The sequence below is a fragment of the Coffea eugenioides genome, chromosome 7 (assembly GCF_003713205.1).
Source record: "Coffea eugenioides isolate CCC68of chromosome 7, Ceug_1.0, whole genome shotgun sequence".
Classification (NCBI taxonomy): Eukaryota; Viridiplantae; Streptophyta; class Magnoliopsida; order Gentianales; family Rubiaceae; genus Coffea; species Coffea eugenioides.
In genome coordinates this window covers 4,180,948-4,196,052 of record NC_040041.1, presented here as the reverse complement: position 1 = coordinate 4,196,052, position 15,105 = coordinate 4,180,948, and the positions used below count along the sequence as shown (strand labels likewise).

General features: G+C 37.9%; 2 protein-coding genes across 2 annotated transcripts; one reads left to right on the top strand and one right to left on the bottom strand.

The window, feature by feature from the left end:
* Nucleotides 1–3,415: 3,415 nt before the first annotated feature.
* LOC113778045 lies at nucleotides 3,416–5,473 on the bottom strand. The gene is made up of 2 exons (XM_027323297.1): nucleotides 5,276–5,473; nucleotides 3,416–4,821 (listed from the first exon to the last, which is right to left on the bottom strand). Exon 2 carries the CDS (start codon nucleotides 4,769–4,771, stop codon nucleotides 3,629–3,631), a length of 1,143 nt encoding a protein of 380 aa, XP_027179098.1. The 5' UTR covers nucleotides 4,772–4,821; nucleotides 5,276–5,473; the 3' UTR covers nucleotides 3,416–3,628.
* Nucleotides 5,474–8,565: 3,092 nt separating this feature from the next.
* On the top strand, nucleotides 8,566–11,925 carry LOC113777997. The gene is made up of 2 exons (XM_027323233.1): nucleotides 8,566–10,765; nucleotides 11,483–11,925. Exons 1-2 carry the CDS (start codon nucleotides 8,566–8,568, stop codon nucleotides 11,923–11,925), a joined length of 2,643 nt encoding a protein of 880 aa, XP_027179034.1.
* Nucleotides 11,926–15,105: the final 3,180 nt, after the last annotated feature.

Sequence of the window (15,105 nt, the reverse complement as noted above, 5' to 3'; positions counted from 1 at the left end):
TGAAATTAAATTCCAACTTTTGCACACATGTCTTGAATCCAATGATGATAACATATATAGTGTTAGTGTTAGTGTATATAAGATTTATTTATTTTTTAATAAATATTTTAAAATACTTTTGTGGAGAGATGGTAACAATTAAATTTAGGGTCAAAATTTGAGAGGAAAAATAAAATATCCTTGTTAGAATGATATATCACAATAATCTGAAGAGTGAAGACTACACCTGTACAGTAAATCATGTTTAACAGTTTTTCACAAATTTTCTATCCTAATTTCGTGCTCACTATATACTTTTCTACCTGTTATACATGCATTTCATGTAAAAATGCTCTACAAGAGGTATGAATGTAGTCAACATGAAGTAAACAGACAAACTTCTTAGGTAAATTTTTGCATTTTGAACTCAAAATAAAAATTATTACTAATTAATTAATTTGAAACTAAAGCGATTGCCTTTTGATCTAGTTTTCTTTGTAGACAGACATAGAGTCATCATAATTAACCAAAATTTTCTCTTTCGTCAGATGTTGGCCGAACTATTTAAATCCATTCTCTTGTATTAGATCGGGTGTCTTCGTCAAGCCAACGTGCCACGTATTTTGTCGACACTGAGCAAGATGTGCTTAACTGCCCATGCATACAGCTTAAGAATGATGCTCCAAGATCACAATATATTATTCTTAAAAAAAGAAACAGCAATATTATTATTCTTTTCAATATGTGTGTATATATATATACATATAGAGAGAGAGAGAGATGCGAATCATTATACAACTTCTGTTTTTTTTCATGCAAAGGGTTAATATTGTTTGAAATTCTATACAATTCTTTTCCGAAAATGCTTTGATGTTCTTTTTGAGGTTTGCTTTTTGTGAAATATTTGAATACACTGAGCATTTTTATTAAATTTAATACACCTACTAGTAGCATATTTTTTCAAGCAACATCCAGAGAGTTACGACTTACCAATTTATGAGTACTCTTTTTGTTCATACACTCTCTCTCTCTCTCTCTCTATAAATATAAACAGGAGGGAAAACGACCATTTTAGTTCCATGCCTTTAGGATTTTGGTAGTTTAGCCTATTATCTATAACCACGACTATTTTAATCCCTTATCTTTATAAAAAATAATAATAATCTAGGACCTCTACTAATTATAATAATTCAGGACCTCTAATAGAAAATTGAAAGATTCTAACGGAGTTAGTCACGTTTAGGGCATGTGCAATGTTAAAAATGACTGTTTTGGTCTGTTATCTTCAAGGTGGTTTCGAATTTTATACTTTCGACCACTTGAACTGTCACTTTCATAAAATAAACTCACTACAAACTTTTAATAGGAAATCAAAAGACCTGAATATAGTTGGTTCCGTACATTATAAGTTTATCTTCAAAACAAAAAAAAAATAGCATAAAAAAAAAAGCACACGCACACACCTAATTGGAATGTGGCGGCATACGTAGAGGTAAAATTGGACACGATTCTGAAGATATTCTGTTTGGATTGTGAATTATTAGAGATATTTTTACTGTAGCACTTTTTGTGATATGATGTATGTGAGATAAAAAGGTAATTGGGAAGGTAAAAAGGTGTATTGAAAATTGTAATGATGATGTAAGCAAATAAATTTGGGGAAATAAAACCCAATCCAAACAAATATGAATCAACATGGTCATTTTCAATGGTGCACATATTGTGCAAGTGACTAACTCCGTTAGAGTTTTTAAAATTTTCATTAGAAGTCTTAGATTGAGTTTTTTTTTTTTTTTTTGGTTACTGATAAGGGACTAAAAAAATCATGGTAATATATAAAGAATTAAAGTGGCCAAGATTCCAAATATGAGGGACCAAAATAATCTTTTTTCCTTACAAATAAGAACCTAGAAAGGAAGTGAATAAAGAAGCGGCTGTCTTTAAACTTGTTGCTTTTTCTCTCCCCCTTTGTTTTCTCCGTTATTTTTTCCCTAAATAAATATGATTGGAGAATTGAGATAAACCTCACAGCAGGCTAACTAGAGAATATTCCAAGTTAAAACATTGAATGGTAAAGCATAGATTATCCAACTTTAATCATTCTTTAAAAATTAGAATTTGTTTGCACTTAGGAACTTTTTTGGTTGAAAAAATAAAGATATTAAAGAAGCAAGTCAATGTTTAAGTTGGAATGACGTTTTCCATAAGTGAATTTTTGAAAAATTTCAGAGTTCTGCATAACATTTCATGTTTTCAAGTGGATGGCAACTAGCTACCAAAAGACTCTAAGATGTTATGAGTTTCAAATTTATAAGATAATAGCAATACTATCGTTTTAAAGATTTTATCAATGACCTAATCAACAACACTCAACTTCATGGTTGACCAACTTGATAGAGGTAGCTGTGATGGCACACCAAACAACAATTGGATGTTATTTCTTATGTTTTTAGAAATAAAACCAATGTTTCCATAATTATCAGAGTATTAAAAAAAAAAAGAAAATCGGGGATAGGCCTAATTACACTCCTTCAATTTGCCTTAAAAACAAAGCGCACATGCATAATGACAGTACTGTTAATACCCCAAGGTCCCAACACCATCTTCCTTCGTTTTGACTTTAGCACCATTAAGGAGTGATGATTTCAACAGAGGTTGAATTCTAGAAACACGACTTCAAAGTACCTAATGTTGCAAACTGATCGAGAAGATGCTAAAAGTGGAAGAATGAATTGAAGCCAGTGAGATAAATTTCTATTGCCTGTCAAAGCAAATCAGATTGAGTTCGGGTTCAGAATATAAGCAACGGATAGCAACACCTCTCCCCCATGTCTGTTCAACATTTCATTTCCCTACGTCTGCAGGAAGATCATCATTAAGGGGCTTTCCAACAGGACACTTGGGCAGTTATGCTTCAAACCACGAGAAGACCACCCAAATAGCAATGCTGTGTGGGCATCCATAAACAGCCAGGTGAAACCGCCACAAACTGCTATCCCCAATGTCAGAACTGCTATCATCATTCAAGACTTGCACATGTTATATCCTTTATTACTATCTGTCATCTGCCACGCTTGTGTGTTATGGTAGTATAGACTCGAAACAACTCAAGAACAAACATTAGAAAAAAACTACAATCCATACAAAAATGCCACAGTACAGACCACCTAAAACAGGTCCAAAAAGTTCCACTCACTAAGAACTTGAACTGATTTAACAAATAGCCCTGTGATCAAGGATGGAGGCTACGGCCACAAATCTAGACATTTCCCCTGTTGCACTTGACCAATGATGATAATTTCAACTATCTGATGCGGCAATACTTTACACAAGCTGACATCATCTCCGGCAGATATGACCATCAAACATATCAAGAACATTTCAAATTTTATGTATGCCTTGATCTCAAGCTTTGGGGCAAAACCAAACATTGATGTTGGCACAAAATGTATAAGCAAGCAATTTGAAAAAACTTCAATATACACATAAGTAACTTCAAGTCTTACAGTGCCATTGACAAGCAAAAAACCAACAGGGTGAGGGGGAGGGGGGGGATCAAATCTATATGAAATGCATAAATTTAAAAAACTACCACAGCTCACAACTCCTACAATAGCAGCCGCCAATTGCTGAAATTCAGATATGAACACTAAGACTGCATCACTTTATTTTGTTTGACACAAGCAGGAGCCTTGAATGCCTGACACTTCCACATCGATGTTCTCTCAACTGGCATGACACCCTCACTAGAAGGCCCTACAGAAAAGATGGACTTACTATTGCCAATAACTTTGGCCCTATTGTTGTCAGTTGTAGACGAGCTCTTAGATTTCAGATCCTCCTTAGGGTTCTCTAGATCCCTAATACTACAAATGCTCAAAGGCAACTTTTTCTGCTTAATCTTCCCCTTCTTTTTACCAAGGCCAGAATCATCATCAACCCCAACTTTCATACTCGATTGAACTGCATCTGGTTCCCCATTTTCCATGATTAGTAAGTCAGGTTTACTATGTTTCAACATTTCCCTACTTTCCATCTTCTGTCCATCAGCTTTATTGAAATTTGGTATGTTTAAATCTACTTTTGCCCTGTAACCATCCTGGACAGAACCATCATGATCCATCCCACCAGCTATACCATTACCATTGCTAGCCAAAGCCTGGTTTACATGCAAAACAGTACCACCATTACTAACTGCTGTCTTCTCAAAAGAAGATGACCTTTTAAGTTTCTTATGTTTGTGACTTTTGGAGTCAGAAGTAGAAGTGTTCTTCAATATTCTCGGGGAACTGTTGATGGCCCGATGCAACTTTCGAGCTAATTCTTCATCTGTTTTCCATCCTTGAGACCCTCTTGGCTTATTATACAAAGTTTGGACTTGTACATGCTTCTTCATCTTGTTCTTCTTCAAGTATTTTTCTCCATTATCAATCTCCTCAGAGACAGTAGCAACCAATTCTAGGGCACTCTTTGCAGCAGCCACTGCCTTAGCTGCTTTTGCAGCTTTCTCTTCAGCTGTGGCCCTAGCAGCCTGTGCTGCCTTGGCTGCTTCTACGGCAGCCAATCTAGACGCCTCCACAATCTCCTCATTTGATAAGTTAGGGTTACTCAAATGAGATTTCATTAAATTATTAACGCGGGAATCAAATTCGCTCCCACCATTAGAAGCACTGGTAGGAGTTTGCGGATTCACATCAGAATTCTGTCTTTTCAGCCCAGCAAGAAGCCGCTTTCGAGGCGGTAAAAGCACATCAGCATCCAAGTGATTTATATCACAAGTATTAGCTTCCATTTCTCTCTACATCTACGCAGCAACAACTGATCGCTCAAACAGCATTCACTCTACAAACCACACAAATCAAAAGCACCTATTTAGCACAAAATTCAAATTTCCACCAAACAAAAAATTCATATTCATCACTAAAATCCAAAACCCACATCAGATTTTCCATGAATCACCGAAATTTCGTCATCTAAGCAATCCCCACACCGCATCAAATCATAAAGTCAGCATCCACAAAACAATCCAATGCAACCAATTAGCAAACAACAATTAGAACCTCCAAAATCCAAAATTCATTCAAACCCGTGATTTAACAACCAAAATCCAATCTTTAACACAACTAGCGATTAATTACACCAATAACAACCATAATTCAGACAATCAACAACTTGATTCAACAGAATTATACAAATCTCAATAAGCTTAGAAGTGCTTGTACACAATTCAATCACACATGTGAGAAAATATAAGCAAAAATTAATTGCAATGGAAATACAATGAAGGCGGAAATACCTGATCTTGTCATGTTCGAAAGAGAGGAGAGAAAGTGTTGAATTAGGGTTTTTAGAGAGAGAGATGAAGAAAAATGGTCTGTGTTAAAAACCAGTTAGAATGAGAGGAGAGAGAAAGAAATAAATTTTTGAAGATCATACTACTATGTCAGAAAAGAATTCTATTGGCTCTCATTCTAGAAAACCACAACGCAATTTCCGTAAAAATTTTAAGCATATTGCCTCATGCATCAGCCTTGTTTTTTAAGCTAAATTCCATCAATGCCATTTTTTCCCTCAATAGTTGTTTCACCTAATTTCCTTCAATTTCATAAAAGCTTCAATTCCACGCCGTAATAATAACTAGTGCTATATGCACACTCGTAAAATTTTTATTGCTGGAACAAAGTTTGATCTTTTAAATTTATTTCATATGTTTGACCAAAAAAATTATTTCATAAAATAATTCTATATTAGAAGTTATAATCCTTAGAGATAATTATGTTGAAAATATATGCTTAAATAGCTAAAAGTAAAATGGTCATGGGTGGTTATCTTGACAACATATGTAGGTAATTAAAGTAATAACAGTTTTCATAAGGGTAAAAATGAAAATTTATAAAGTGATAATAATTATTCACCCCCAAATAAAAGTTTATGAATGACTTTCACCAGAATAAAGTTGGAAATATAAAAAGTGGCAAAAAAAACTTATGTTCCAAACTCCCACCTCTCCCTTTATATATAGTATATGTATAATAATAATTAGTGCTTAAGACATACTCAATGCATGTACAATAATAAATAAATATTTTAAAATGTTTTAAATATATTTGTCAAAATTATTTTTTATGAGATTTGGTTTTATAATTTTATAATACATGCAGAAAATTGACATTTACATAAATAAAATATATAAATATGCTATTATTTGCCATACTCGAGTTTGGACTCAATGCCTAGTAGCAGTACTCGGACGAGTTATTTAAACAAAACTCGAGCTCAACTCAACGTTATACTGGAAACACTCGAACCCGACTCGATAGGGTTCGAGAAGTTGGGGAGCTCAAACTCAAGTACTCAAACTTGACAAATGGTTAGGATCGTAAATATTCCAAATAAGCAAATTAAAAAGGTAATTTAATTATTTATAATATATTAATTAAATATTACACTGAGTACTTGATATAATTCAACGAGTTCTTGAATATATGATATACATATTCAAGCTTGACTCGAAACCTCAATCAAGTAGTTCAAGTTCAATTCGAACTCAGCATTTGTGAGACCCCGGTTGCCCTAAATTGTGATTTTATGTGAAAATAATAAGTTTTACTGTGATTATTATTCCAAATAATCCGAAAATCCCTAATTGGGAATTTGAGAAACCCTAATTGCTCAAAAATCGAAAATTTTAAAGCAAAACCCTGGTTAGCCATTTATAAGGCAATTGAATGTTCAGATGTGTATTAGATATGTGTATGTATGTTTTCGTATAGTATTATATAGGGTTAAGTGGGTTTAAAAGGGTAGAAAACCCTAATCAAGGAAAAACTCTAGTTAAGTGGTGAATTAGAATGATTAAGTTGGAATTATACCCTAATTTTAGGTGTGACATGGAAGTGTTTACTTGTCGAATTTTAAGTGTGATAAAGATTGGTATGGAATAGGTAAGTAAGGTTAAGGGTGATTAGTGTAATTGCTAAGTGTGATTAGGAGTTTTAGCCTAGGTTAATTATATGCTCTATGGAGTAGTTTGAAAGAAAAGGAAAGTTAGTTGGGCAAGAGTTGAGAAAGTAAGAAATCATGGAAGCAAGGACTTAAAGGCAATTGGCATACTTTCTTGTGATTGGCCAAGACTTCAAAATATCTATAGTTGTTGGGAGTTGTGATGTCTTATAATCTTAAGACATAAGAGACCATAGAAGCATAAGTCTTAGAGTTAAAACAACAAAGGAAAGAAAAGAGGAAAAGAACCGTGAGAGAGAGAGAGAAAAGAGAAGAGAACCGTGAAGAGAAGAAGAAGAAGAAGAAGAGCCGTGACTAGTTGTTATTAGTTTTGATTTTGAGTCCTAGCGCGAGCTAGGCAGACGGCCTGCTAAGCTCTTTGGTACGCCTCTGGGTACGGTGGGGTCGTCACAGGTGGTATCAGAACGCCTAAGTTAGCGGATTTGGACACTTGGGACATATGTAATAGGCATTAGGGTTACGTGATTCTTTTAAGATTGAATGATCTCGTTTAAGCTGAAATGCCGTCAAACTGACCAGATAATGTTAAAATTTTGTAGGGATGGAGCCTGGTGAGCCTAGTGGATCCGGATCAGGACCGCGCCCTCCGAGCGCTGGGGGCCCGGTTAATCAGGTATTGCGCCGTCGAGTGCTGCGATTCCAGAGGAGGGCCGAGGGGCCCTATGTGATGTACTCACCGTTTGGCCGAATGAATCGGCCATGTGAGTGCAGGCATACCTTTGGCTACCCGGATGAGGTGGTTCTAGCTGTCGATGACGAGCGCCGTCGCCTGGCTAAGGCGAACGAGCGTTTGGGCCGTTCGTTAGCAGAGGCCAGACACGTAGGCCATGGGCAGGCCATGCGCATTAGAGAGACTGAGCAGAGCCTGAGAGAGGAGGAGGAAAGGACTGATGCCTTTCGTCAGCAGCTTCACGAGACACAGCAGCACTTTCTAGCGATGAAGAGGCAGATGAGAGAACGCGTTCAGGGGATCATGCTTGATTGCGAGGCTCTCTTAGACATGATTGCTGAGGCACCGCCTCGTGCTATCGGCCTGGAGCCGATGGACGAGGTCGACACCCTAGGATCGGTTGGGGACTGGGGCCCTAGGGGAGGCGTGTAGGGCCGTTCTGGGATTTTTGTTTACTCCTCTGCTACTCGTTTGGGTTGTGTTATATGGTGGATTTGGTCAGATTTTGGAGCCGTAGTGCTCTTGTATGTATTGGGTTTTGAACCGACCGGATGTCGGTTAACTTGTGTATTGTTTTGGCGTGTTTTGTAAATGACTTGTATATATGTAGTATGACCTTTTTGAGGTTATCTTTTGTGTGTTTCTTGTACTTCTTATTATGGCTCGATTTCTTTATGTCGCTTATATCCGCAATACTAAACACACACATTGTTTCCATTATAGACCGTTTTGAACTTAAATGGACGCCGGTGGTCGAGGTAGAGGTAGGGGGCGCGGACGAGGCCCGGAGGGAGAGAATGAAAACGAACCCGACCAAGTAGCTACAGCCATTCAGCGGATGGCTGATTTATTGGAGAGAATGGTAAACCAACAAGGTCAGGGGCAGGGTCAACATGCTGGGAACACTGGGGATCATGGGGGGGAATAATGATAGAGAGGACCGTGCGCTAGAACGGTTCCACAAGTTTGTCCCTCCTAAATTTGTAGGTGGACCAAACCCTGACATACCCGAGTGTTGGTTAGACCGTATGCTAGATATCTTTGCCGCACTTGGATATACAGAGGAGCGGCAAATTTCTTTTGCAGTTTTTCAATTTGAGGGAGCTGCCCGGACTTGGTGGAATGTAATCAAGGCCAAGTGGGAGCGGGAGCGGACTCCCTGGACTTGGGTCAATTTCACCCGGGAATTTAATGAAAAATATTTGCCACCGATAGTACAAGAAAGGCGGGAAGATGAATTTATCCGCCTGCGCCAAGGGATGTCAAGTGTGGCTGAGTATGAGACTCAGTTTACCAAACTGTCCCGTTTTGCTCCGGATTTGGTACTTACGGAGCAAAAACGAATTCGCCGCTTTATTCAGGGATTGAATGTGGAACTTCAGGAGGCGTTAGCGGCCGCTGAAGTGGATACCTTTAGCCAGGCGCTAGAGAAGGCGCAGAGGATAGAGACAACCAGGGGTCAGGTCAAAGCTTTCCATGATCGAAAACGAAAACAACCCAACTCGAGTACCTACACCCCTGGACAGAGCTCGAAAAACGAGCCACCCACCAAGTTGGGTAGAGGAGCAGGAGGTCCGCGGCAAGCAGGGACCCCTGGCCGAGGAAATTTTGGGCGAGGTACGGCAGGGCGAAGGCCCCAGAGAGGTGGTCAACGCGAAGGACCCAGTGTAGGACCCAGGCTGACCTGTGGCTTTTGTGGAGGCAATCACACCTCCGATAATTGTTGGAAGCAGAGTTCGGTGCGAAAGTGCTTCAAGTGTGGCAGCACGGAGCACTTGATTGCTCAATGCCCCAACCTACAGCAAGAACGAGCCAGTACCCCGCAGTCAACAGGAACTGCGTCCAAACCAGTTAATGCAGGGGGAAATCGACCTAAAGTGCCGGCCAGGGTGTATGCTATGGGTCAACAAGAGGTGACTGACCCTTCGGCAGTCATCGAAGGTACGCTTTTTCTTTTTCGACGTACTGTGAATGTTTTAATTGACCCTGGTGCCACGCACTCCTTTGTTAACCCTGCATTCATGGCTCATATCGATGTTAAAGCTGAAAAGTTACCATATGACCTAGAAATCAAGACCCCTATCACTAATAAAAGTTTACTTGCCAATATGGTCTATAAGGGATGCGAGGTATGGATTGGGGAACGAAAATTATTGGTGGATTTGATAAAATTGTCTTTTCAGGGGTATGATGTCATACTAGATATGGACCGGTTAGCCAAATACCATGCGCAGTTAGATTGCCGCACTAAGAAAGTCGATTTTCATATACCAGGTGAACCCACACTTCAACTTGATGTTCGAGGAAAGTTAACCTCAACCACTCTCATTTCTGGGATTAAGGCTAGGAAGTTGCTAAGTAAAGGGGCCCGAGGGTATTTGGCAGTATTGATTAACACTCCGCAAGAGCAGTTAAAAGTTGAAAATGTTCCAGTAGTGTGCGAATTTCCTGACCTCTTCCCTGAGGAATTAACGTCACTACCTCCGGAAAGGGACATAGAATTTAAAATTGATTTGCATCCCGGAGCAGAACCAATTTCGAAAACCCCTTACCGAATGGCTCCTGCAGAACTTAAGGAGTTAAAGACTCAATTGCAGGAACTGTTAGACCGAAAATTTATACAGGAGAGCGAATCACCTTGGGGAGCCCCGGTATTATTTATCAAGAAAAAAGATGGAGGATTACGGATGTGCATAGATTATCGGGGGCTGAATAAATTGACTATTAAGAATAAATATCCCTTGCCTCTTATTGATGAATTGTTTGATCAACTGCGAGATGCAGTTGTTTATTCGAAATTAGATCTCCGGCAGGGATATTATCAATTGAGGATACGCAAGGAGGACATACCTAAGATCGTCTTTAATGCGCGGTATGGGCATTTTGAGTTTGCAGTGATGCCCTTTGGGTTGACTAACGCTCCAGCCGCATTTATGGACTTGATGCATCGAGTCTTCAAACCATATCTAGACCAATTTATGGTAGTTTTCATCGACGACATTTTTGTCTACTCTAAGACTCGAGAGGATCATGAGCAACATCTGAGGTTAGTACTGCAGATCCTTAAGGACCATCAGCTGTATGCTAAATTCAGTAAGTGTGAGTTCTGATTGGAGAAGGTATCCTTTTTAGGTCATGTGATCTCGAAAGATGGGATAGCGGTGGACCCCGCTAAGGTAAGAGCGGTAACAGAATAGAAGAGACCAGAAAGCCCGACTGAAGTCAGAAGTTTCTTAGGGCTCGCAGGATATTACCGCCGCTTCATTAAGGATTTTTCTAAGATAGCTGACCCACTAACGGATTTAACAAGAATTCATAATCAATTTATTTGGACTCCGAAGTGCGAGGCCAGTTTTCAAGAGTTAAAAGGACGATTAACTTTCGCCCCAATTTTAACACTGCCTAATGGAAAGGATAGTTTTGTGGTATATACGGATGCCTCTAAGATGGGTTTAGATTGCGTACTTATGCAAAATGGACAGGTGATAGCGTACGCATCCCGGAAGTTAAAATCTCATGAGCAGAACTACCCCACCCACGATTTGGAATTAGCGGCTATAGTTTTTGCTCTACAAAAGTGGCGTCATTACCTCTACGGGATAACTTTTGAGGTGTTCACTGACCATAAGAGCCTGAAGTATTTATTTTCGCAAAAGGAGTTGAATTTGAGACAGCGTCGGTGGATGAAATTTTTAGAGGATTATGACTGCACCATAAAGTATCATCCGGATAAAGCAAACGTGGTAGCAGACGCGCTTAGTCGAAAAGCTCAGGTATCAAGTTTACAGATAAAAGAATGAAAATTACTAGGGAAAGCTGGGGAATGGAATCCTCAACTGAAGCCACAAGGAGTGCTTTTTAGCAATATAACAGTTACTTCTACTCTACTCCCTCGGATAAAAGAAGCACAAAAGGGGGACACTCAGGTGCAGGAGTGGAAAAAGAAAATCGAACAAGGAATGATACCTGATTTCAACGTGAACTCGGATGGGATTTTGCGGTACTGTAACCGGTTTGTTATACCGCAAGACCAGGAACTGAAACGAAAAATATTGGAAGAAGCACATAGGTCAAGGTACACAGTAGATCCTGGTACGACCAAGATGTACCAGGATTTGAAGAAATTGTACTGGTGGGCGGGCATGAAAAGAGAAATAGCCCAATTTGTTCAAACGTGCCTAACCTGTCAGCAGATAAAGGCGGAGCATCAAAAGCCTTCTGGTTTGCTCCAACCATTAGAAGTACCAGAGTAGAAGTGGAAAAATATCACTATGAACTTTGTTTCAGGACTGCCAAGAACCCAAAAATGACATGATGCCATATGGGTAATAGTAGACCGTCTAACTAAGTCAGCCCATTTCTTACCTGTGAACATGAAATATTCCCTAAAGAAACTAGCTCAACTATACATGGATGAAATTGTACGCCTACATGGAGTACCAGTGAGTATAGTTTCGGATAGAGACCCTCGTTTTGTGTCACGGTTCTGGCAAAAGATGCAGGAAACTTTAGGCTCGAAGCCAACCTTGAGTACAGCCTACCATCTTCAGACAGACGGACAGTCGGAGCGGACGATACAAACGCTTGAGGATATGCTCCGATCGTGTGTTTTGGATCTGGGAGGAAGTTGGAGCCAACATCTTACTTTGATAGAGTTTGCTTACAATAACAGCTATCACTCCTCTATACGAATGGCACCGTATGAAGCTCTTTATGGACGCAAGTGCCGCTCACCGATCTTCTGGGATGAAGTAGGTGAGAGGAAGGTTCTGGATGCTACCGCAGTGCCATGGATAGAAGAAGCGGTGGAAAAGGTCAAAATTATTCGCCAAAGAATACTAACAGCTCAGAGCCGACAGAAAAGTTATGCCGACCATCGAAGGAAGGATCTTGAGTTCGAAGTAGGGGATATGGTGTTTCTAAAGATTACTCCACTAAGAGCAACTGTTGCGATCAGGAAAGGGAAGAAATTGAAACCAAGATATATAGGGCCATATAGGATTCAACGACGGGTCGGAACGGTGGCATATCAGTTAGAGTTGCCAGCCAGCATGTCCCGAATTCATAATGTTTTCCACGTCTCACTACTAAAGAATGATCATCTAGATCCCATCCACATTTTGCATACTGAGAATGTAGAGTTAGACGAATCCCTCACCTACGAGGAACAACCAGTACAGATTTTGGACCGCAAGGTGAAAGAATTGAGGAATAAACAAATTCCTTTGGTGAAAATTTTATGGAGAAACCACGATGTAGAAGAGGCCACATGGGAAATAGAGGAAGAAATGCAGAAGAAATATCCTACCTTGTTTGCCCATAAAGGTAATAATTTCGAGAACGAAATTGTGTTAAGAGGAGGAGGTTGTGAGACCCCGGTTGCCCTAAATTGTAATTTTATGTGAAAATAATAAGTTTTACTGTGATTATTATTTCAAATAATCCGAAAATCCCTAATTGGGAATTTGAGAAACCCTAATTGCTCAAAAATCGAAAATTTTTAAGCAAAACCCTGGTTAGCCATTTCTAAGGCAATTGAATGTTCAGATGTGTATTAGATATGTGTATGTATGTTTTCGTATAGTATTATATAGGGTTAATTGGGTTTAAAAGGGTAGAAAACCCTAATCAAGGAAAAACTCTAGTTAAGTGGTGAATTGGAATGATTAAGTTGGAATTATACCCTAATTTTAGGTGTGACATGGAAGTGTTTACTTGTTGGATTTTAAGTGTGATAAAGATTGGTATGGAATAGGTAAGTAAGGTTAAGGGTGATTAGTGTAATTGCTAAGTGTGATTAGGAGTTTTAGCCTAGGTTAATTATATGCTCTATGGAGTAGTTTGAAAGAAAAGGAAAGTTAGTTGGGCAAGAGTTGAGAAAGTAAGAAATCATGGAAGCAAGGACTTAAAGGCAATTGGCATACTTTCTTGTGATTGGCCAAGACTTCAAAATATCTATAGTTGTTGGGAATTGTGATGTCTTATAATCTTAAGACATAAGAGACCATAGAAGCATAAGTCTTAGAGTTAAAACAACAAAGGAAAGAAAAGAGGAAAAAAACCGTGCGAGAGAGAGAGAAAAGAGAAGAGAACCGTGAAGAGAAGAAGAAGAAGAAGAAGAGCCGTGACTAGTTGTTATTAGTTTTGATTTCGAGTCCTGGCGCGAGTTAGGCAGACGGCCTACTAAGTCCTTTGGTATGCCTCTGGGTACGGTGGGGTCGTCACAGCATTGACCAAACTTTAACAAACAGTTGACCGAGTTACTTGTGAGCTTGAGTTAATCTATTGGATTTAACTGCATCCCCTAAGCAGGAGTAGATATGTTAGGGGATAGTTGTACTTAAAAGAAGATTTAAGAAAATCATGAGATAACAATTTTTTATTTACACCAAAAAACTCTCTCTCCTTTTATATATGGTGTAGAAGATAAAATAACAACTTTTTGTTTTTCCCCTGTCAGACAAATTGACAAACATAAAATTTGATCAAGAATAATCTTTTCATATTTGATTTTCCTTCTTTTTGAAGTCGTTGAAAATCGCATATATTTAAATCTACTCTGTACAGAACATTCATTCCATTTAAACATGTTTGTCAGAGGATGATCGAGATTGAGAAAATATATGCATATAGACAAATATATTTTTTATCACCTTGCAATAATGAAAAATAGAACGAATAAGTATCATTTCCTGTAACGCTTGCAAAACACGATATGTTTGACATAGTTGATATCATAATTATCTAGTTCTCTTTTGTAACACAATTGGTAAATTTCCTCTTATAAAGTGGAAATATGAAGTAATAATTCACCGTGACATTAAGCAATTCTCATATTCATTGTAGTATTAAGAAATTTTCATAAACAGTAAAATATCTATAAATTAATACTCAATAAATTAATTATTTTTTAAATAATATTTTTCCTGGTTCCAACTTAAGCTAACGAGTTAAATTAATAATTTTGGTAAAATAATAAGATAATAAATTTTTTTGAAAATCTTACATAATTGTTTAGTCCCATTCATACTATAAATTAATAATTTACTAGAATTTCAAATAATATTTTCCTAAAATATAAGTCTTATTGTTGATTTATGAAAGCCTTTTAGATAGAGCCTCCTATAGTTTAATAACGAGATATGTAAGAATACTTTGTATTTGTTTATTATAAGAAGACTTCCTTATCATTTATACACATAATATATTATTAATCTAATTCATTGTATGCATTTAATAAAATAGAAGTAGATATCTAAAATTTAGTATTCCTAATTTTTTTTGGCCTCTTGATAATAGAAAAACTATTCCTTAGCCTATCAGTTACATTTATTAAAGACATTAATAGAATTAAATTATATTTGCACATCAAGCAGATATGGATTGGTTTATATTTCTTAAAATTTAGCCTCCTTTTATTAATACAATAATGC

Excerpts from the sequence above, each read along its gene's own strand:
- LOC113778045 (XM_027323297.1), bottom strand. The coding sequence starts at position 4,771 with ATGGAAGCTAATACTTGTGATATAAATCACTTGGATGCTGATGTGCTT.
- LOC113777997 (XM_027323233.1), top strand. The coding sequence starts at position 8,566 with ATGCTGGGAACACTGGGGATCATGGGGGGGAATAATGATAGAGAGGAC. Across the intron at positions 10,766-11,482 it reads TCAGCTGTATGCTAAATTCA|GGAAAGCTGGGGAATGGAAT; the intron begins GTAAGTGTGAGT and ends GAAAATTACTAG.